Source organism: Camarhynchus parvulus, chromosome 4, assembly GCF_901933205.1.
Source record: "Camarhynchus parvulus chromosome 4, STF_HiC, whole genome shotgun sequence".
Taxonomy (NCBI): Eukaryota; Metazoa; Chordata; class Aves; order Passeriformes; family Thraupidae; genus Camarhynchus; species Camarhynchus parvulus.
The window spans coordinates 11,511,083-11,536,344 of NC_044574.1; the positions used below are offsets into that span (position 1 = coordinate 11,511,083).

A 25,262-nucleotide genomic window follows, 5' to 3' on the forward strand; every position below is an offset into this window, starting at 1 on the left:
AGAATAATTACTGCAAATCCTTCTGCTTGTCTGTTACACAATTCCATAACGCATTTGAACAAGCTTCATAGCACCCTTAAGTAGGTACCATTAAGACTGAAGTTATATGATTTCTATTTAACTAAGTTAAAATTTCAGTAGTTTCCAAAGTTCTACACTATACAGGTCATGGTTCCATGAAAAATAAAATGCATGACGAATATGTATTAATGGATGTATGCAGTTCTTCTTTAGTTATTTTTATTCTGAGTTCTTGGGCCTCTACAGTTGCCTACTCACATTTATGCTAATTCTAATTTCTAATTTCTCTTGCAGTTCATTAGAAAGTTGTAGATTGTTTAATCTGGATCAGAAAGTATGATTTGGATGACAGGCCAAAATTCTCATAATTGTCCTGCATTAAAGAGTATCACATAGCCACCTGGCAGAAGTGAAAAGATTTCCTCTACCATTTGCCTCTCAAAAAATTCCCTGGGAATAATACATCAGTTGGAGACTGCTGACTCCTGAAAGAAGATGCTACAGAGACCCCTGCTTTCATGGTATTCTACAGTGAAAAATGTCCCTTAATGGCTATCAGTGTTTCACTAGAACACAGAAATTGTAGTTTAATTAGTGCCAACTAATTTCCTCAAATCTTGTAATTTACCTAAAAAAATTAAACAGAGCAAATCACGTGGAAAGTACTTATTCAATCAGGCTGTGTAACACACTTCCATGAGTCTGCCAGTCCTGTGCAGCATCCAGGGGCAGGCTCAGGAAGGAATCACATCTGCTTCAGCGCCCTGCTGCCTCTGCACTTCAGCACCAAAGCCCCCCTAATGCATCAGTCATTTAACTTGTGTAAAACAACTCTGCTTTCTGCAATTTTAAAATCTGCTGCATAAAAGAGAATCAACATCTTTTAGTTTTACTGTTTATTCTAACATAGGCCATGTTAAAAGCACACTTTGAGAAAGTCTTCTGCTTTCCATCAGGGCTTGCTACTGCTTGTCATTCTGAAGGTTTAGAAGTTATTCTTGGAGAGAAGAACGTCACACAGAGTTTTTTCCTGTTCATTGCTTGTATAGATCTACTATTTCTTTGCCTACTCCACTTCTCAGCACCTAGAAGCTTCTCAAAAGTAACGGTGAAGCCCTAAGTAATTTATCTGAGCTCTCTGAAGTTGTCAAATGATTTAAAAAACAAACACAACAAAGAAACAGATAATGAAACTGAGTTGTAAAATTTGATTCTGATTCTTTATGCTTGATACAAACAGGAGACTGGTCTTTAGCATGAATGTGTTTGGCTTTGTCTGCTACTCAAAGAACTGGAAACTGAACTCAAGGACACTGACTAGCAAAAACCAAAAATATCAGCAGTCACTAGACAAGCTGACATAAAGCAGATGGCTCTGTGCATAACCTGGTATATGGCTCCAGTGATTTCCACTGCTTTGGGATTAGGATGGAAGACACATCACTCACAACAGAGAGAAACAGACACCTGGAGAATGCAAGATGAGTATCTTTCCCTTTGATGTTACACGTTTCTGAATTTTTTTGACGCATCTGAAAACAAGCAATAGCTTTCTTGAATCTCAAAGGAAGAGGAGAAATCAGTTCCACTTTTGAGTTTCCTTCTTCATTTCAGTTATGAGATGACTGAGGTACATTAAGCTTGCAATGGTGCATGATATTCCCTGGGCCGTGCTATTCTTTATTTTATATCTGTTTGATTGAGTTTTTTCAGTCTTAATTAAGGAGAGGAAGAGAAATACAAGTCAAGTAATACTGCCTGCAAACATGAAGTTATATCCAAGCACCATTTAAAACTCTGTGACAATTAACTACCTAAAACTTAGATTTAGAACCACTGAGATTTTGACTAATTTTTAGAATCATACAAGAACTCATATTTCCCTACACATTAGTTAACTTGCTTTACACTGCACCTGGAAGCTCTACAAAGACATAGCTCAAAGTATTAAATTTTAGCTGCTAAGGCTGACAAGGGTTGTTGAATCAGGAAGATGGATCAAACCTGAAATTTATACTGAGGCATGCTTGTTATTTAAAAGATTAATAAACCATCCTTCTGCCAAATCCAAACAAAGCTGATTCTGACCTCCTACTGGATTAGGTATACAAGCCTCAGCATTAACAACACACAACAGTGCAAGACTGCATGAGGATGTCAAAAAAATACAGTCTTTCCTAACTGTGACTGGCAATTTTCTTTCCCCCTTCACAGCTGACATGAGGTTTGTACACAGTGGCCAAAGAAGGAAAACCAAAGAGCTGATTTACAGTTGACTTGGACGAACACCACAGCCTCGTCATGCCCAGCCACGTTCTCAGCCTTCACGGAGACGCGGTAAATCCCGGGATTCTCGTAGCGGTGACGGATGGGCTCTCCAGTCATCGTCAGGTTCACGTATATCGCCTTAAAGCCATCCCCAAGATCTACCTGGTATTTGGTACTCAATACATCACCCTAAAAGGAAAACACATCAAAAACATCTGCAATGGCCACAACCAAAATAGACAGGACACATGTTCATAACCTTTTACGGAATCACAACAGCGTTTTCAGCCCCAGTCAGACATCTTGACCCAACTGCAACAGCTGCAGTAAAACCACTACTGCCATGGCAATTACATTAGTGCAACAGATGCTGTGTGCACTAACAGAGAGAATACCATGTTTAGAGAGCAAGGTGCTACCTTAAGATTATATACCCCAGACCACTAACCAAGTTGTATGGCACAGAAACCATCACTCTTCTCTTAACGCAGCTGGACATTATGTAATATAATGGTGCAGGGCAGCCCCAAGTTCAAAAGTGATGCTCATGTGATTGTAAGCAGCTGAAGATTGCTATTTTAGCAATTTACTACTCATCACATGAGCTTCTAGTTTTTGCAGTTATAAAGTAAAATCAATTGGCTTAGATGTTCTCCACAGCACTTTCCAGCCATACATTCTCACTGTCAACCATGTGGCCTTTAAGACCCAAGCTGGGATCTTCATACAGAGTTGTAGAGCGTCACATTGAGCTACCAGCATGTTAAGAGTTAACATGCTCTAATGCAAAATTAGATGCACGCTTAATAAAGCTGAGTTTGGGAAATGGTTTAAAAGTTCAGTCAAATAATTCTATCATGTCAAATAGCTCATGGAATTTATAATTCATAATACTTCTGGTAAGTGTTCCTTTAAGCGACACTGTGTTCCTGTGTCGTACCACAAGGCTGATACCACTGTCAGAGGACACACATGCCCATCATTCATGTTGTCATGGCATAGCTGCTCAAGAGAGAAATCAGGCCTGTGTCACATGGACCTGTCATTTGGATGCAGTCAAAGGAAAATTCATTTTAGCTGTGAGCAGCAACACTTTCTCAATGCTACTGGCAGCACTGCCTGAGCAAGGGGTCCTGATTCCTTGACCTCCAGCAGTGTGGATGTTTCTGCTTGCTTCCCAGAGATCATGGCAAGCTGCAGGGCTAGGCTTCATAGAAAAGCCTCTTTGTTGTGGAAACACAAGTATTGGTTTCAACAACTTCCTTTCCTCTATGAAAGGAATGTATACACCCATATGCTGGTCAAGCGACAGGAAAGGCCATCAAAGCAGAAAAGGACTGACATTAAAGTATTCAAAATCACTTCATTTCTCCAAAAGCCACTCTCCGAAATTGTTTTATTTCAAAATTTAATCCTAAAAGGCAGCACTAATGTAATTCTTTTCATGATGACAACGATCAGTGATTGCAATAATCTCCCCAGGAAACTGATGAATTATCCAGAATTCTATTCTATTCTATTCTATTCTATTCTATTCTATTCTATTCTATTCTATTCTATTCTATTCTATTCTATTGATTTAGCAGGAGAGGTGCCAGGCATCTTATCCAGCTCTATGCTTTTTCCAAGAGAGGTTGGACCAGATGATCCTTGAGGTCCCTTCCAACCTGTCAGTCTATATTTCTATGATTCTTTGAAAATCAAAGGAGGTTCCATGCCTAGAACCCATGTACCCTGCCATTACCTTTCCAAAAGGAAGGAAAACATACTATTATTTCCTCCTTTTATTATTTCACAGTGTGGATGATTTTCGTCCATGTTTTATCACATGAAACAACATTGCTTATAATGTAAAAAATACCCATAATAAGGAACCTGTAGGATTATCAAATACCTAAGCACCATATTTACAGACACATAAAGGACTGTGAAAGGCTCTTCATTGTGAATAGTTTTTTCCCAAATAACACCTTTACTTTGACAACAGAAGAGGAGAATTTTGCAGAGGAGATAATATATTATTAAAGTTTAAAGCAGAAGAGATATCTCCTTGCCAGCAATTCAGTAAGCAGAATCTCTTTAGATGACATCAGCTTGCATGCAATTCTTTTTCACTCTGTCTAATGCTAACAAGTGTCCATGCATTTTTTTTCCAGGTGAGACAGAAACCAGCATTGAAAGACAGTAGGGGAAGGTTCTCTTAGTGTTTTATTCTAATAACTTCCCTAGTGTAAAGATGAGGGTGCTTTCTTCAAAACACCAGGATATTTCTATTTCCTGGCCAGTAAAGACAGAGTATGGAGAGATAGCAAACCAGTGACAAAGGGAAAAGGCAGATAAAACTATAAGGAATTGGGGCATCCACTTCCATAAAAAATAGGAGATTGTCATGACATTATTTATTCATATATTCAGCCAACAAAATTTAGGAAAAACTATGACCATGATGGTGTATTTATTTGTTGTTACTATTTCTAATGAGTGTTGCAAACTGCCCAAAATGTACCAGAAGCCTGCTTCCTTTCCTCTCTGATGTCTGGTATTCCTGCATCTAACAACATGCATTCACAGAAACCAGCAAATTAATTTTGTTCACCAGAGAATGCAGTATGTTTTGGTTTGTTGTAGTAGAGCTGATTCTTAAATTCAATAATTGTTATGAATTCTCATTGGACTTTGTCATACAGATTAAGTCCTAAGCAGTGCTCAGAACATTTGAGTTTAAATATTATTCTTAGCCATAGAGGGCACCAAACTGCTATATTTCTTCTAAATCCATCTTCCTCTTTGATGTATGGAGCAAAGAGTACACCAAAAGACACAGCAAGGGATTCTCTTCAAGATCCCTTATTTCTGGAGATTTTTGAATAATTTTAAATGTTTTTCATATTGCCACAGAGATTCATTAAAGCTTCAGTAGGAAGAAAGTCAAACTGCCAATCAAAATCATTAGAGTCCAAATTGTAACCAAATGCTCTTGGCTTACAATAAACATTTCCAAACAAACTCTAAAAAGAGAAGGCAGCAGGACTTGCCACACAAACTGCTGGGGCACTGCACGCACTGGGACAGAGCCTGTGAAGCATTAAGCAGCCCAGTGCTCTGCATGTAACCTTCTTGATTCTATTACAGAAATAAATTCCAAGTGCTCGATTTATACAGCACAGGTTTGCCAAAATGTGTGAACTTTCTTCAAGTTCTTGCAAACCAGTGGGGTTAGCCAGGATTACAATACTCTGGTAACCTGAGCAGAGCAGTTATAGCTTAATGCTAAAAAACAAGCATGAGAAAACAAACCCATTGCAAACAATTCATCCAAGAGTTACTCGCTGCTGTTGGTCAGGGCCTTAGGGAATTGTCTCTCAATAAACAGAAAAAAACCCTGTATCTTTGGCAAAACAACTAATATATAAAAATATTCTTATGCTGAGCTATTTGCTGATTTCTGTAAGTCTTTGCCTCATTCCTTTCTGAAAGGCTGATTCTCAAAAACACTTAAACCCAAGTATTAAATGTTCTCTCAATTTTTGTTCTTCTCTGATACAGCAGTTGAAGTTTTCAGTCCACAAAGACTTTGTTAATCCAGTTACTCTGACTTTCCAAGAAACCAGTGCTTTTTCTGCTGAGGAGAGAAATCCTGTTCTGCGTGTGGAATTTCGAGATTCACTGAGTTTACTGGCTTATCTTATTCACTTGAAATCAAGTTTCAGTATTTAGAAAGCTGTTAATATTTGTCTCAAGCAGAAATTAATCTTCAGTCAGCAGCAAAACAGGTAGGAATGAAACTAACCCTAAAATCAGCAATTCAACTTCCATGTAGCCAATGTTTATTACTACCTGCTCTTGCTGGACAATGAAGGTGATGTCTTCCCCAGGCCTTACAGCCAGACTTTCTTCTCTGATGCTGATCTGAAGTCCCTTGGGAGCAATCAATGGACACATATGGTGTGCTAAGTTCTGCTGCAGGTCTACTCCACCTTCACACACATTAGAAACAACTTTCCTGTACCTGCAAAAACAGTAAACAGTGGGCACAGTGAGTTGGAGGTAAGCAAAAGAATGCCAGCAAAGGCACCAAATGCATGTGTGATTGAGGCTACTGCATTTTCCTTGGGTTCACAAAGAGAGAAGATTGCAAATGATCCAAGCCAACTAACAACACAAGTACTTTCACCGGGGGTACTTTCATTGCCTTTACTGGGGAAACCTGCTAAAGAAAGGGCGTGGAGCATGGACGAGAATTTCACTCGCATGCATTGGAAGATTCTGTGTTTTCCAACTTAGAAACATGCCTGACTAGCCCTCGGGGACCTAGACAGTCTGCTGTCCTCTCTGTCATCCCCTTTTCTAGCATCCAAGTCTTCAATGGTCTAGAAGTCTTGGTTCAAATCCCACAGATCAGGAAGAAATTAGACCAAACAACTTTTACATTAACTAATTGCTTAACTCCTGCTTCCAAATCCATTCGTTTCTTAAAACACTTAAAGCATTTGTTTAATACAACCATATAAATAGTGAAAGGACTCACACTTTTAAAGTGCTAATAATGAAACGGTCGGATGTGTACAGTAATTATTTACAGATCACTTTCACACAGGTATGCTAGTTTTAAACATCCTTTACGATCAGAGCTACATTTCATTCTTTTGAATTCCCACTCTGTATACCCCAGCTGTCAGCCACAACCCAAAAGGCAGCATTTTCCTCTGTAAGGTAAATATACACAGAGACTGTGATTCTATTGCCAGATTGGACATTTCAGCATTTGGTTCTCATCTCTACAACTGACTGTGATGGTGTTACGATAAGCCAGAATAGATGCCAGCTGCAAGTTATTCTCAGCACAGACGTCAGACTACATTGTAGTGTATATTCTATGCAGCATTGTTTATAGTTACTAAAGCTTTCCTTTGATTCTGAGTGTCCCATATGGTCAGGAAAAGAATCTGTTCTCCACAGAACTCCTTACCCTTATGGAAGTGAGAAACTTGGAAATTCTGTGAGATGTTGTCAGTTCCTCAGAGTAATTCATTGGATCCAAACTGAAAATTACTCTGAACCCAAGAAATGAGCTAAAAGGCCCATGAACATTCCTATCAGAAGTGTAATAATAGATACAAAATATTATCAAAAAAATTGAAATTTTGAAAAGACAGCTCACCCTCTTCTCAAACGGATTAGTTTTTAAACTGCTGTGAACACACAAGGCAATATTTTCCTTTCATTAGTCTGTAGGAACCTTCTGCTCATGCTCTGTGTCAGAATCAGAACTGTTTTTACAGTTTGCCTAATTTACATTTCATAGAAACATAGACTGGTTCAGGTTGGAAGAGACCTCTCTATTAACCCTCTTGTCATGGGCAGGGACACCTTGCACTAGACCAGGTTTCTCAAAGCCCCCTCCAACCTGGCCTTCAACACTTCCAGGTATGAGGAATTCACAGCTTCTCTGGGCAACCTGTGCTAGTGCCTCACCACTCATACAGCAAAGAATTTTCTCCTATTATCTAATCCAAACCTTCACTCCTTCAGTTGGAGGCCATTTCCCCTTGTCTTGTCACTACGTGTCCTTGTGTAAAGTCTCTCTCCAGCTCTCTTGTAGACTCCATTTAAGTATTTAAATATGAATTTCTTTTAAACCACATTTGAGGCTGCTGATTGAAATATTCTACCCCTCTCTGGAAGCGTCATCAAGCCCATGAAATGCAAAATCAGCTTACCCAGTGCTGCTGGTGTATGCCTGCCCCAACACACAGTCTTCAGGAGGTGCTTCTGGGTTAAACCAAAAGTCAGCAAAGCATTTGCTCGACTCCAGCTTCAGAGGTGCAGAGCGCTCAAACCCGTAATCACTGAAAAACATCAACACCAAACATGCTACTACCCCCACTTCACTCTGCAATCCAGTATGGGGTGAATGAGACTACATTTTTCAAAGTCAACATATTTTTTCAGTGTTATTCTACTGGATGAACATACAAGTTGATGAAGCCAATTCTGTTCTAATTTCAGTGGGAGTTGTGTACACTTGGTGGAAAAACTGGTTGCAATTACTCTGTCAGTTCTGCAAAATTACCTCCCTTGGTAAAAAAAGATTTTTTTAAAGGTTTCCTTTGACTCCTTTGACACTCAGACCAACCACTTCTTTTCTTTTCTTTTTTTTTTTTTTAAGCTTGCCTTTAAAATTAATTCAATGGTCATTTTTCAAGTCTTGATCAATAGAGAAAAACATCAGGATCTGTTCAGTCAGGTGAAACAAATACTTAAACATGGCAACATTTTTAAACAAATGCAAGTGCAAAAGAAAGCTGTTATTCAATAACAGGTTTCTCATTTGCTTATACATGGCTATGGGAACAGGGGCAAAAGGAGGAAAATAAACCCATCTCAAACTCTACTTAAATATTTATTAGAAATAAGTCAAAAGGCCCACAGACAGACTCACCATAAGTAATCAGTGTTCACACATTCACAAACTTTGGATGTGAGAGCTGAGGTGAAACTTTTTCCTTTAATGCACCAAGATGAAATCTTCCTCTTCCGAAAGCTTCTCTGCTGGCCCATGATGCAACGATCACCCTGAATATCAAAGCGCTGGACTTATTGCAACAGAACCTCCACAAACAGACCCTGTGTTGTCCTGAGAAAGGCTGGTCTTGCTGCCAAGACTATAAACCTTATCAACCCTCTGATCTCAGATATATAGGTATAGAAAGCCCTCATATCCACTGCTGTCCACTAACAGGTCATTACAGAGTTGTAACATAGGCTATATTTCCAGGACACAAATCTGAAGATGCACATGAAAATGCAAGTGCAATTTATGTTTCATGAGTGCCCAACCTGCATGCAGAGCTCAGAATGGCCATTTAAAAATTTCATCTGGCTGCAGATAGCTGAACTTCTCTAAATCTTCATATCTCATGTTGGCTGTCCATTTGAAGCACCAACCATGAGGACACAGAATGAACTCTCTCCATGCACACTCCATTGGTAAATGGGCAACTGCAAGTACTCTGCCAAAGTCATTTTAGTAGTTTCTAATTTCTGAAAGATATTTCAATGCCAATACGCCAAGATACTGTTACTCTTCAGGCTCAGATCTGTGTAACATTCTTTGTATACACACAGCAGTCTCAAACAGGAGGTGTAAAATTAGTCATGAGAACTAAAAAATGAGAGCTGGAGTAACACTTAGTAGTATGCAAAAAATAAACCAACCCTGGTGGAAGAAGTAAAACATAAAAATCAGAATTATTATGAATAAATATGATGTGTTCCATTTAATAAAAAATTCCACCACATATTGGTCTCTTTAATCAGTACTTTGTCCAGAAATTTAGCTTCTGAAAAGTGGATTTGGCCAGAGCATTGTGATTAGCACAGCCTTAGTGCATTACTGCAGAAAGGGTATTGCCCAAAACAACTGGACTCCATTACATGATTGGTCCACTGAGATCCTAAATTACTTCTGGAATGGACTTTACTAATGGCAATTTATATATAAGTATGGTATGTGGTCAGGAAGTTGGCAGAACATGACTACATGTTGAAATTGTTTCAATCAATATTACACACTTCACTTCATGGGACATGCCTCCCAACCCAGCAGGACCACCTATTATTATGGCAGCCCCCCAGATATACTTCTGCCTTTTTTGGGACACAGATCACACAACCAAAGGGAACACAAAATCCTCTCTGACTTTAAACTCCAGCGAAATCAGCATAAGGAGACTAAGCTGTGGGTGTAGCATCCGAATTCAATTTGGAAACATTTTCTTAGCACGCAACTCTATATGAATCTGAGAGCTATGGAAAAGTTTTGTCAGTTAACATAAAACTGTGAATACCTGCAGATTTGTGAGCTCCCAAGACTCATAGTCTTCATCAGTGCACTCCCTGGGGAAGGATGGTCTGAAGTCCACCTTTACCAGTTCCCAGTCTGAACGGTAGCTGATATGTCCAAAGACTCTGAACAAAAGACCAAAAGGAAACTCTGACTGCAAAGAAATACCATACAGCTGAGATTCAAAGTTTCAGTCTTATCTTTTCCTATCCACAGTCGTAGTTCTCTGCTAAAAGGTGCCAGGTTAATTTTTCTTCCGCTTCTATTCCTCTTCTATGTACAATGAGTCTAGCTAGGAAACATTTGTCAATTGTGTGAAACTTTACAATGAAGAGATAGAACTCATATGTTAAAGGTTTTTTTCTGTAGCAAAGTATCCAGAAATTAAATAGGAAATAATATTTTCTAATTTGGAATGAAATTTTTGTCTATTATCTTGCTATGTGAAACAGACAGTTCTCAGATTTTGACAGGAAGCTCAGATCAGGGAGCAGAAACCCAGATCACCAGAGTCAGTTTCCAGCTTTGTTGCTCATTCCTTATGATTTGCAATTTCTTCAGTTGTTTTTCTTGTGGGATTTTGTGTTAATTTCTACAGTCTTCAGATGGCAATGTGCTATTGTTAAACTCACAGCATTATCATGATATTTTTTTTATTTCTAAGGAATACACTACGTCTTCACAGTGTGCTGGAGAACTCAGAGTCTCTTCTTCATTTCAGATAGTTCAATGTATAACAAAAACCAGCCACAAATGGTATAATTTTTGTGGGTAGTGGGGAAATAAAAAAAAGGAAATCTCATTGCTTTAAAAAACAAGCTGCACTTTCAAAGTAGACAACATTTTAAAGTTAGAATCTTTATTTCCAAAACAAAATGGGTACATATGACATCCAAGAACAAATTAGAAAGGATAAGACTCTTTTTGGGCAAAAGTAAAATGTATTTGTGGTTTGTATCAGGCTTATGTGACTTACTTGCCAAAGAATTTAAGGTTAATTCTGAAGCCAACAATTTCTGTGCTGTTCATACTGCACAGAGTTCATATTCCAAGCTTTAGTATCGTCCAAAGTAATTAATTCCTTTTGTTTTGCCCTCAGTTTTGTCCAAATCCAGGCACAGCAGGAACAGTACAGTTTTAGTAAAATCATTATGCAGTGCCCAGTCATTTCTCTTGTCCTGAATTCCAGGTTCAGATTGGAACTGGAGTAGACCAGAAGTGATTGATTCTCTCCAGCACAGAGGCAATACACAAAGCGTGTTCCCTGGTAAATGGCTTACTACACTGAAATCTACCAAAAAGGCTGAAAAACAGTTCACAGAGACTAAAGATGTACAGTGATTTCCCCCTTTCCTTTCTGGTGTCTTTGCTTCTGCTCCACAGCAGAGAGCTGTAGATATCAATAGGTTATTGCTCACAATGCTCCCATTATAATGACTGGACAACCCATGCTCACAGGAAACCACACATCAAGCAGTACAGTTAATTAAACAACATATATGCATTTAGTTTGTATGTCTTACTCTTTCCTTGTAAGGCTCTGAGATTAAAGGACTTGGATCATCTAATTCCTTTCCTTCTAAATGTACTTATGTTTCAGAAGTAGAAGCAATGCACACAAACTAAAAAATGTGGCTCAGTCCACTGGCTGTATGTGCACATAGGTGTGTGGTCCCATTTCTCTCATTGAGCCTAAGGGTTTGGTTCTTTTTTCTGGTTCAGCTGGATCCTAAGAGCTGCTGTCACCATATAATCTTATTCACTGCTAGTTACATACTCAATAAAGTGTCTACTTAGGTGGTCTCTTGCTTTTTCCACAATGCCTGTTTCAATATGACTGGGTTTGCTGACAGACAGGAAGTGTCTTTTGTATGCAAAATGTCCGGTACCTTTTTCCTAAAATCTTTGTTTCTCTGTACAAGCTACTTACATAAGGCAGATTCACCATGTGCTTATGCAACTACCTACCTCAGTGATTGCTGCTCCAGGCATCACAAAACTTCACAAATTTACTATATTTCTTTTATTAACTCATTCATAAAAATATACATTCAAGTGCAAGTAGCCAAGTCCTGTTAAAGCTTCACTCCTGCCTCAAGAAAAGTATTTTCTACAGAACAAATGAAATTTCCTCCATTTGTGTTAGCTATCTCAGGCAGATTAGTCAAGGAAAGAGGAAGAAAGGAGGCGGTGTTTTGAGTTCAAGGCAGAACAGAATAGTGACATCCTCCTGAAAACAAAATCTCTGAAGTATTATTAATGATCTTTGAAATCTCATGAGGATGATTCCAAACAACTATGGCAAGGGAAAGATGTTGCTTATATATATAAATATGCACACACAACCACACATACACATTTATGTGTGTATATAGAACCAGAGATATAAAAGAGCAAAACAGAGCTCAGTGAGTTAGAGAATTAATTTTGATATCCACGGAGATACCAAACAAATTATTGAGCTATCCACTTCTAAGCACCTTGGAGATAATTAAAATGATAACAAACAGCTACCACGGATTTATCTAAACCAAATCATGTCAAACTAATGTAATTTTCTCCTTTTACAGGGTAACTGGCTTAGTGGATAAAGGAAAGAAAAAAATGTAGCATATTTTGACCTTTGTTAAAACTGTTACACATTTCTACCTGACATTGTCTCAATGTAAAAAAGAAAACAGTGCAGATAAAATCACTGTGAAGAGGAATGGAAATACATATTGAATTAGAAGAATCCATTTTCAAAAGGTAGTTATCAAATAAAGAATATTTTGAGATATGTATCACAAAGAGATGACGGGTCCACAGTCAATATTTTCATTAACAATTGTGGTCAAATAAGAAAGACAAAAAATTTTGCTGGTAACACACAAAGAAGGGAGTGGACATGATGGAAGCAATGTTCAGAAATCAATATGATGACATACTCCAAAACCAAGCAAAAAGTAGTCCTTGCGAAAAAAGAAACCCAAACCCATATCAAAGGTGGAAACCAAAATGGAAAATAACTTTCACATATCAAATAAAAGACTTGGGTAATTCTGTCAAATTAAAACAAGAATGAAGTGTTGCTGCAAAATAAGAAAGACTAATTCTAGGTTGTATTCAGAACTCGAAAACAGAAGACATGGAGGTAATTATTTTGATAAACTTGGCACTGGCCTCTTGAAGAATATTGTGTCTAATTTTGGATTTTACATGCATATTTACAGACCCACTAAAAATGAATCTGAAGAGGGGCAAAATGACTCATAAGCTGCTTAGAAAATGTAACCAACGAAGAATGATTGAAAGAGTTGGGTTTTCCACTGGAATAGATAAAGCTGAGAAGTACAACAAAATGTTTGCAGAGTCCTGTTACAGAGTAAAGAGCTGTCTTCAAAGAGACCTGGAGGAAGGGCAAGAAAGACTAAGGACAAGGATAAATTTAAAAGATACTGTCACATTATTCTCTAATTTTTTCTCAGTACTGGTGAGTTTACATGTGAAGTACTGGGTCCAGTTCTGGGCTCCCCAGTACAAGTGAGAGATGGAATTACTGGAGGGAGTCCAACAAAAGGCTGTGAAGGGATGAAGGGGCTGGGGAGCAGCTCTCCTAAGAGGAGAGGTTGAGAGAAGTGGGACTGTTCAGCCCAAAGAAGAGCAGGCTCAGGGGAAACCGTTAAAAACTGTCTATAAATATCTGGAGGGAAGGTACTAAGAAGATTCTTTGCTAGGATTGGAGCCAGGTCTTGAGTAGCGCCCAGTGACAGGGTCAGAGGCAACAGACTCCAAATGAAACACAGGAAATCTTCTTGGAACATCAGAAATCAACATTTCTGCTGTGAGGGTACATTGTTACAGGGGCCCAGAGATGTTGGAGTGTGCACCCTTGGAGATATTCAAAAGCCATCTGGGAACAGCTCTGTGTGACTGGCTCTGGATGGGTGCGTGTGAGCAAAGGGGTTTGACCAGATCATCTCCAGAGGTCACTTCCCACCTCAATGATTTTATGATTCTAGAATTCTGTGGAAGTTACGACTCAAGATGTTGAAGTTGTTCATTCTGCCCCACTAGAGTGAGAAATTAGAAAATATCAAGATTATAGACAGAGGTTAGATAAATATTGTCCAGTTCCACACCCTATAATAACAGAAAAACTATAGAAGTTACTCTGGAAATTATGCAAAATCTACTGGGCTAATATGGCAGCTATATGAACAAACCATATGTGCAAACAGCAAAGCCACTGTTTCAGGGGGTGAACTGCAACATTCTCTTCCATGGATTTTTAGCAGAAGACTGAAATGACATTTCTGCACGTTGGTCCAGTCTCTTGGAAAAAAAAAAAGGAAACCAACAAAAACCCCTAAAAACTCATTTCCACTATGGCTGTTCTGATTCTACAAACTGAAGACCACATTCTCACAGAGCACGGTAACAACACCAGTGTTCCCAACATTCTCTGGCTTAAATAAAATCCCAAAGATTTAAGGAAGTGTCCCAGTACAGTCACAAATTCCATTAAAAATGCAGACATACAGCTTTGTAATTCCTAGGGTAAATTTTCCAAGGAATGAAGCATTTTACATGCATCCACTTTAGCAAACTGTTTGAGAAAAAAAGTCTTAATGATTATTAATGCTGTTGCTGCAGTAGCATGTGTTGCAGACACCTCACATGAACACATTTAAATGCACTGCTAAAGACAACTAGAATAAAAAAAGAAGTATTTTTCAAAGTAACTAAGGCAGGTATTAAGTAGGATTCAATGGATTAGACAAAAATATGAGCTACAATAAAGCAATACATAACAGCAATCACAATATAATTGCTCAGGTGCAAAATATGTAATATGTATGATTAATAAAATCATATGAATGAAAAAAACTGGAATGGTGCAGCAAGTGTAACTGATGACGAGAAGTTATATATCAAGATGATAGCAATTCATAAGCTACTAAAACCTTCCTCTTGATTAACTATATTTCATTAGAAAGCCATCAAATCAATTCTGTTGAAGCTATAAAAGATGATGCTGTGATAAATAATTTTTGGAAGAAATTCCAATTACCTTGGAAATTAATTTACTTTTATTTGCAAGTATTTAGGATCCATAATTTTAACTTCAGTGTTTCAGTTGCCATAACAACTTTGGACATTTGTTCCTAGTTCATTTATGAGCACATAATTTTTTAATTTGATTGCATCATTTGATAGATAAGACAGTTTAATGCAGTTTTTAAGCTAACTCATTTAAACTATTTGCTGGAGGATTGCTGGTTATTTCTGTTCCTGATAAAGCTCATAATCAAGCAGAGTTAATTTAACAGAAATTATGTGCAATGATACTCTTTTCCAGTAAATTCTGCTCAACAGACAAGACCTATTCAATAGAGACTCCTTGCTTAGGTGAGCAGTAGCGGCTGTGTCATCTCCTGTCTCTGTGTTTTGCTTTACTCATGAATACCTGAGAACACTCAAAGACCTCAGAGTGGTGGGAGTGATCCTGCAGGATTTTCTCACCAAGGTCACAAAGGTCACATGGGGAATTTATTCAGATGTTTAATGTAGCAACTAAACCTGTGCAAGTTTTGCAGTTGTGCTGAGGACTAGTGATGACAATTGCGTACTGACAACTAGTGATGCACAGTCACTTTTGTTTGAAATCAGAAGCCTCCTTCACTCTAGACTCACTGCCTTAATCTCCAAGTGCTGCACTGGCTTTTTCTCTCCTCTGTATGAGTTTGCCATCAGCTGTGATGTTCAGAACAGGACACTGCAGCAGAGTGTCTGCACAGTGATGAGCTGCCCTGTTGGCATACTCTGCTAACTTCATATTCCACTTGGGGGTGGCCTCTAGTTTTTTTTGAAAGAGACTTCAAAAGTATGGAGCTACTGACAGTAGGATTTGAATCAGGGTCAGTTGAGGGCCCCACACACAGGTGAGATGGGCATCTCAAGGGCTCTCTCTTGGATAATAGGTCTAAATTCCTCTGGAGAGCACGTAAGCAAAGCTGTCCAAGCATGTACCCAAAATTCTTCACAGATCTAAACCTCAGTAGCTAACAGTGAGTATATGATCAAGGTGGGAAAGGAAACCACACTATGAGAGATGCTAGTTAATTGTTTTAACATTTCTTCTGTCTTCTCTTAAATGCAAGCAGTCACAGAGCTTTGTCAAAATTATATTTCTACCTTGCTCCGAATATGAGGCCTCCTTTCCAGCAGTAAATCGTATGAGAAGGAAATAGAATGGTCAGTGAACTTATTGTTTAGTATATTTTTTAACTCTCATGTTTTGTATATTTTTTAACTCTCAGATCTCTCTGATAATTTTTATAACATAACTGCAATTTCAGATTAAATATTCAATCTACCTTACAGTTCACTAGATATCAAAGACCATTTGCATTAAAAAAAAGCATCTTTCTCAGTTATCTTCTACATAAAAGGATTAGTTGGAAGTCTTGTCAATTTATGGTGACTTCAAAGAGCTGAGTCCTTTGCCTCACATAGACCTTTACTATGAATGATGAAAATATCCCTGAAAAAGCAAATAAATGTGACAATCTTCTTTTTGTTCTGCCTGTTGTGGTTCATATTATTACAGTGTCTTTGAACATACAGCAAGACATGCCAAAATCTATGTAGAAAATACCTAGCTGAGGAGTAAACTGATGAGATGGTGGCAGGGAAGGATGTACATTAGTGTAGCCACTGCCAACAGGTAATGCTCTCCTTAACTCACAGGAATAATATTATTGAAAGATTTTCCAAGGGGATATGAGTTGGCAGAGATAGCCATGAATATGTCCTACAGTGACATTTAAAGCCTACTATTTTCAGAGGAGAAAATGACAAGTGAATCTTTATTAGATGAGCTTTCCTTCCAACAGTTGTCTTTGCTTCCATTACACCGTTGTAAAATCAACAAAAACCTAGATAAGTCAGAGGGTTCCTTCTGGTAAAATGGGTGAAAGTAATGTGAGATTCAAGCTGCAGTCTGTTACACATCAAGATTATAATTCAGCATATTTTTCTGATTTTCCAAAAGAACATAACAGCGGTCACATTTCAGTGGCCTTCCTAAATTGCAACTACAGAAATGATGAATGCTTCCATGTGCAAAAGTAGACACCTGCCTACATAAAGCAACTGCACATAAAAAGTGCTTGTGTATACAGGAGATCATGTGCAAATATGCTGAGACATTTATGATTTAAATGCCTTAAACTACAAACACATGCATATACTTAATACACTAAAGAGAAGAGTAAGGTTTCTGGGTTGGGCCGTTTTTTGGGGTTTTTTTTTTTTTTTTTTTTTTTTTTGGCTGCCAAAGTGAAAAATGAAGAGAGGAAACAATTTAGTTGAAATTGAACCAAAATGTGTTTTTTCATTGTTTCCTGTTCCCGTAAGCTAATAATTGCCATTCATTCTTTAATGCCAAAACATCTCGGTTGTAGCTCTTTTGGGGAAAAAGAACGGAAATGAATGCTTAGGTTCTGAGAAGTGCTGGGGAGAAGCAGAATCTGGGTGTTTCCACTTCATCCAGGATTTCAGTGGCTCCATGATATTTGTGAATTACATCCAACATTTTTTCCCATCTATTTGATAAATTCCTGTCCAAGAACAGCCTTTTAACACATATGCTGTTTGGAAAACATTGCAGATTTAGTGCCTAGCCTAATGTCTTATGCAGAAGTAAACACAAGGTGGACAGTGAACAAAATTATTTAAAGAGAAACATATGATACTGTAGAGGATAGCTTTTTCATAATTTAACTCATGTTTTCATCTTACTTAAAGATCAAATTAATCTGGGATACTTGCAAAATTTTATAATTCTTTAGCTAATACTCTCTTTCTTACTCATATTTTTAAAAAGCAAGTCTCATCACAATTAGAAATTCTTAATTCAGACTTCACCTAGCAGAGCTAGATTTAATACACTACAGTCATCTAAATAGTGGTTCCTTCATTTTGAGAGCAAAATATAGTTCAAGGCCCCAACCAAAAGTAAATAAAGCATTAAAAAATTTTAGTTGTTGTCTAAGTTTGTAATGGTTATTTATTTGAAATAGAAACCAAAAGTGAAGCATAGTTAGAGGATCAAAGCTTCAGGCACTCTCTCTGTGACAAGGGCTTAAAATTACTCAATGCCTGTTCTGAATGAAGAAGTCACATCACTCTTTTCTGTCCTCTCCTCCTGTAAACAGGGACAAGGCGATAACAGATTCTTACAGAACATGGATTCCTAACTTTTCAGTTCCTCTTACTTAAATATATTAACAGATCTGTCCTAAAAACGCATTAAATATGGGTTATAAGTGACACTGAAAGCATCCTGTTTCTGTGCTTCTGAGTACAATATGAAACTGTAAGGAAAGAAATTTAAAGAATAAACTTTACCCACTAAACTTCTTTTGAGAAGAGTGAGAGACTGGGGCATTACCAGGTCTTGACTCCAAGGTCACAAGTCGGTGGTGACACTGCAATGCTTTGACTTGCTCTGCTAACAACTGTGTCCACAGAGATGACAGCAAAAGCATTAGGCTTGCTGCTAAACAGAGATCTGTACATCTGCATTAGCTGATATCTAGATTAGATTGGAATAGAAGAAGCAGTTTGCTTTTCCAATGTTTTTTTCACCACATTTCCTCTATCTACTCTCTGATATGTTCCTTCTTATGCAGAGAGCAGGACAACCATTTCATAACTGAGCAATGATTCTCATCCAAGACATTAACTAGCTGAGAAGAAAACCTAGAATTTGCCTTCAGAAACCAGCTATTCTTGATCATAATAAGGCTTTATCTACCTTTTATCTACCTTTTATAAGTGTTGCAGTATGAGGAAGTCAGTAGAGAAGAATTCAAAACACAGAGAAGTACCTTCACCTAGCAAGATACTCAGAGGACAGGAAAAGTAATGTCCTGCCATGTGTGACAATAAGCTCCAAAAAATACATGTAATGCTGACTGCTATTGATGTTGTTAAAGGTGAGGTTGACATTCCTAGCAGAATCAACAGTTACAAAAATCCAGACAGCTCTACTGAATATCTAACACTTATTAATACTCATCTGGTTTTGAGTAAGTTAAAATTAGACTATCTTCCTGCTTCCATGATCACCCAGGAACCCAAAAGGAACACAATGGGCATTCAAGACAGCAAAATATGTACACAGGAGTTCAGAGATGTCATAAAGTTCCCAGCAGCATCCAAAGTTGTTATTCTATGAATAAAAAAAAAATAGCCCTCTGGAAAAAAATTTAACTACCCACAAGGAAGATTTTGATTCTACCTGACATAAAGAAAAGCAGTTCTTTTATGTAACCTCTTACTGGCCTTTTAAAAGGGGCTATGGTTTGTGGTACCATATGTTATTGTGCCTACTGGGTTTACACTGCAATCTAAATAACCTGGTTTGGGAAACATTCCCAGAAGCTGAGATGTGATTTAGAATCATTTTCAACAGGTTTGAAACTTTCATTACAGTAACTATTTCCTCTGGAGAGGAACATCAATATTTCAGACACACAAAAATTCTTCCTTTTGCACTGAGTTAGGCCATTACTCAATCCAGTATTAGCAAGTAATTTTTCCCAACTATAAAATATTGTTCAGTATTGTTCAACGGGGTTGCAGTAACTTTCATTCTTACAAATTTAGAACAAAATAAAACCTACTAGCCCATGCACTATTTTGATGAAAATATACTAGTTGAGAAAATTTCTTAGCAAACCTTACTTATTCATTTAGCAATAAATACTGGATTTGAGCTCCTCATTTAGAATTTGATTTTTATACAGATCAAGTTTCCTAAAATTTATGAATACTTAATTGCTTATATTTCCTAAACTCCTAACTAAGTCTCTTTAGAAGTGGAAATCTAGACAGATTGAAAACAGAATGAGTTTCCAAAAGTTTTTGAAAACTTTACCACTAAAACTCCTAAAAATCTTAACTAAGTCTTTTGCAGAGCACAGTGGAATAAAATATTTTTTCCTTAGCATTTGTATGTACATAACCTGAATACTGCAGAGGATTTTGAAGAATTATTTAGATTAATGTTGACTGACAGATGACAACTGAGTACTTTTGACAAGTCAACATTTGGCTTTCCTCTCTGTTTTGGAGAAAACACAAAACTTTCTGAAATGAAGAACAATGGCAACCAGGTTCACATTTTCCTGTTTCATCAGTAAAGCTTCCTAGACCACTTCGCTTTGGAATGGAAAACAATCATGAGTGACATTCCTTAGGGGTCAGTATTGGGACTAGCACTGTTTAACACCTTTGCTGGAACATGGACAGTGGGATCAATCCTCCTGTAGAAAATCTGCCAATGGCACCAAACTGTGGGGTGCAGTCAACCCAATGGAGGGAAGGGACCATCCAGATGGACCTTGAAGGCTTGAGAGGTGGGCCTGTGTGAACATCATGAAGTTCAACAAGGCCAAATTAAAGGTCCTGCACCTGGTTTGGGTCAATCTCAAGCACAAATACAGGCTGGGCAGAAGAATGAATTAAAAACAGGCCTGATGAGAAGGAGTGGGGGGGTGTTGGTTGAGAAAAAGTTCAACATGAGCCAGCTGCGTGTGCTCACAGCTCAGAAAGCCAATTTTACCCTGGGCTGCATCCAAAGCACTGCAGGCCACAGGGCAAGAGAGAGGATTCTGCCACTCTGTCTCACTCTCATGAGACCCCACCCATAGTGCTGCATCCAGCTCTGGGGTCCCCAACACAAGAAGGATGTGGAGGCCACGTCCAGAGAAGCTGTGGATACTCCATCCCTGGAAGTGTTCAAGGCCAGGCTGGATGGGGCTTTCAGCAAGTTATTCCAGTAGGTGTCCCTGCCCATGAGAGGAGGAGTGGAACTAAATAGTCTCAAAGTTCCCTTCCAACCCAAAACATTCTGGAGTTTTATGATTCTGGATAAATTAGGACGGAACTGGAATTAAAATGCCAGCCACTTACAAGTCCAGTCAATATCTCAGACACCATGCTGGAGAATGAGAAGTCTCTTATACACAGATTGACTTCAGTGGACCCAGAATTTTACCATAACAGCCAATTTCAGGACACGTGAAATATTCTTTGAATCTTTTGCAAGTTTATTCTAGAAGCTTTAAATGAAATACTGTCTATTCCTTAATTTTGCTGCACATTTTTTCAGTTATTACCTTTCCACTTCAGAATTATGCTATCTCTACTAATTTATGCAGATTTTGACATCATACTCTTTATTCAAAGTCTTTATTCAAGCACATTCCATACCAAAGGAAGAAAATCAAATTCCCGTACTAGGAAAATATATCAAACTATGTCCTTGGCAATGGATTTGGGCATTCCTCAATTAATTTATTTCCATTGCCATTTAGAAGGTCATCTTACCATGTTCTCCTTGGAAGAAAATTCTATCTAACAAAATGAAAAGATGGCGTAGTTGATTTTTGGTTTTGGTTTGGTTTTTTTGTGGTTTTTGGGTTTTTTTGTTTGTTTGGTTTTGGTTTTTTTTTTTGTCCAGGGAATGTGTATTTCTCAAAAGCAACAAATCACTGTAGATTAAGTCAAGCACAGTAACTTAGTACAAGAATGGGTTTTCAGGAAAAATGAACTAAGCCAGACAGAACGACAAAAGGTCTTAACATAAAGTCAGACAGAGCACCACTGGGTTGACAACATCACCCCGAAGGTAAAACAGTCAAAAGCAGTGGGAGAGATGAGGAAGTTGGTACAATGGCAACAATGAAACACATACTGTAGACTTATTCCTCTCATTGTCTTTAGAATCTGGTAGGAAATTTGCATGTATCTTCAGGGCCAGTCTGTGCTATTAAATGTTTGATGCCCACCATGCTCAGTAAAACTAGCTAAAAAGTAAGATCCGACAAGCCTGGCATGACACACTAGAGTCAGACTCTTGCTGTGCCTTTAGAAATATACAAATCACATGATGCTTTTGTTGTCAGTCTGGGCTCATGTACCAAATCTAGCTGCAGCTCCATGTACTTTAGATAGATGATTTCAGACAGGCATCATGTTTTACAAGAGCTCTTTAGCCCATTCAGCCAGATATTTAAGCACATCTTCACAGAATCACTGTTTTTAATGATACTTAACAAGGAAAAAACCCCAAGCCCAGAGCATACAGTCACCACACATCATTTTATCTGCCAGTAAGTACAGTTTGGGATAAGCTTTTGATCCATCTACTTTTACTGAAATTAATGGAAATCCCTCATTCAGAGGCATAAGTGTCTCCATGTGGCATATATTATATCATAAATAAAGCTGTATTTGAGAGAAGAGGAAGATGATGGGATAATAGTGTTCTTCTCAGGTTATAGATGCATAATGGAGAATAAATGAGGCAGTGAAGAAAGAGAGAAAAAACCAAGAGCCTGTCTGTACAGTGCTATGAACTTGGCACAACCCTTGGAAGTACATTGGGTAGGATTGTTGCTTTGCTGAGGGTCCTTTATACACTGGGCTAATAATTTATTTTTCCCTGGGGAAAATGCTACTGGTACATGTCAAAGGCAGCTCTATTTGTAACTCCTGGGAGAAAAAGCTTGTCACAAGCACACTGAGCTCCACATAAAGAATCACACAAACTGTTGCAATAGAAATACACAAAACCACCTGTGTGCATTGCCCTCTCTGTCTGCAGGCAGCATGTGCCTTTCTCCCTTCCTGGACAGGAGTTTTTTACTCTCAGACACTTCTAAAATACTAGCATTTATTCTAGAGATGGAGTAAAATGTGCAGCTCAGATCCAGCTGTCCCTGATCCTTTGGAAAAAACAGGATAAACAATTCAGAGTTGCAGAATTTGGTTATTTTTAACTCTATTCACAGCATCTGCCTCTGTCACTGCACAGAATAAAAACAAATATTTGATAGCACAGTGCTTGGTTACATCAAGTACTGCAGTGCTATTTACTAAGACAATACTATAGTTATTTACACAGTGAAGACAATAGATGTTTAACATTTTTGATGTCTGACTAAAAATCTGTAGAAAATTAAAAAAACCCAAGAGGAAATATTTTTTTTTTTCCCCTGCATCTTTCAGATTTGTAAAGCAGTCCTATTATTCCACTCTTCCCAGTGGTAACTTTGCAAGATTTCATATGAACATAATCTTTAAAATCTGAAGTACTGCAGTCAGATGATTTCAAAAACAGGTTACATACCAGGGAGGTTCATACATTACTGTGTCTATGTGACTGTGGGAAGCAAAAGCCACTGACTCAAGGACCATTTCAAACATGCACAGCTGAAAATCTATGCAAACGCATACAGAGAGAGCCCTGAAAACAGAGGTGAAACCAAAACCTTACGTCATGACCAGTGTCTCATCTCCAGGTTCACTAAGTAGTCCATCTACAAAGACAGAAGTGCTGGTAAAATTATGTGTGCTCCAGGTCTGCCCTTCATCTATGCTGAACCTGTAAAAAAGGAGAAAAATGGAGGTGCATTAACTCCAGGCATCAGTATGAGGGTGGCCCTTCATGGCTGTTAAACATTTCCAAAAGATACTGATGAATCAGCAAAACATAATACAAAACATAATTCTAATGTACAACCCAAATCCTTTTTTTCTGTACATTTCCTTCAGGTCTTTTGGACAGTAGGTTAATGATGGCTTTCAGTCCAGATAAAAAGAGCCTAGGTACAGGTACAGAGCCTAGTTCCTATTCATGTATATAACACATGTTCTGCAAAGATGAGCCAATTCACAAGTGATAAATATGTCTTTTTATGTCTTTTAATGTCTTTTTTAAAGATGTATTTTTATGCTGAAGATTATAGTTCTGTGTGCCATTACACAAGGTTACCATGTTTTGCTGCACCATGGTGCAGTCTAAAACTTGATATTCTATATCAAACTGCTTTGCAACAAACCTTTCCTGGCAAACAGGCTGAGAAGGCCATTTGCTGCACTGACACCTATGAGAAGATCTATGCACACTGCAGTTACTTTGTGCATGAATATCCCAGATGAGCTGTGATTCTGGCACACCAAATTACACAGCACATAAGCTCAAATAAGGCCTTCACCTGTTGGCTCCCAAACTCTATAGTAAATTGCTCTTGCCAGAGAAACTCAGGGCTATTCCCAATTTTCCTATGGCCCTTGGAAAGGACAGAGACTTTACAGCATCAATGAGCTCTCCTGACTGCCCACTTAAGCCACATATGCAGCACAGGCTGAGCATCACTGACATGCAACAATTATGCTGAACACAGCTTCTACTGATGAATTCCAGAAGAGTCTTTTAAGCAAAAAATGCCTACACTGATGCCAGAAAATGTTATTATGATTAATGCATGATGCCATGGTACCTTCAGCACCATGAAGTAATCTTAAAGTAAACATCCAACTGCATTTTTGTTGACTCAATGAATGTTAAATTAAGTTGATCCCACCTGTGCTTCATACATGATCACAATGAAATGCTTATCTTAAACTCTGAACTTTGCCTGAGGTCTTGAGTACACAACAGCTCTACTCTAATTGACTGTAGAATTACTTGAGTATTTTCAGAGGAATAGAGGTGTCTTTGATAGCCACAATAACTCCACCATGGTCCAAGTACAAGATGTGGTGCTCTTCTTCAAAGACCTACAAATCAGACAAAGAAAGGCCAGCTAAGCAAATGTACAAAACAGCTGAAATAAAATGAACAAGCAAACAAGAATTAAGAGACTTATGTTTTATAATGTCCACACTTCAAACTGAAAAGGACATAAAAGTCACGTTAAGTTTTGTACTTCTCCCAGCTGTAAAAGAAAAGAAAATTAAGTAGGTGAATCAGAAAATGTTCAGGTTCAAATCACAGCCAGATTAAACTGCCTCAAGTGATTTTAGCCCAAGCTTATATTTCTCATAGCATGCATTCCTTCCTGTTCTATATCACCAAGTGACCCATCACCTTACTTTGGTGTTTGCCATATTCTGTGTATCCTGCAGATAAAATGCTTTGCAGTCTAATTCTAAGAAAAAAAGGAAAAGTACTGCTGTCTGTGACTTTCTCACATATTCCCCAGAACCTACAGAACGTGAAATAATTGGTGCAAGATGTTTTCTGCATTTCCAGTGTCAGTGAGCTTAAGTTCAAATATTATGTGAT

General features: G+C 38.1%; 1 protein-coding gene across 1 annotated transcript in view; it reads right to left on the bottom strand.

Moving 5' to 3' along the window:
- The window catches only part of SORCS2 (sortilin related VPS10 domain containing receptor 2), a 534,484-nt gene that overhangs the window by 33,800 nt on the left and 475,422 nt on the right, over positions 1-25,262 (bottom strand). The window contains 7 exon segments of the mRNA XM_030948300.1: positions 2,292-2,478; positions 6,127-6,298; positions 8,010-8,138; positions 8,732-8,865; positions 10,140-10,260; positions 23,469-23,576; positions 24,663-24,754. Of these exon segments, the coding sequence (XP_030804160.1) occupies positions 2,292-2,478; positions 6,127-6,298; positions 8,010-8,138; positions 8,732-8,865; positions 10,140-10,260; positions 23,469-23,576; positions 24,663-24,754 (943 nt within the window).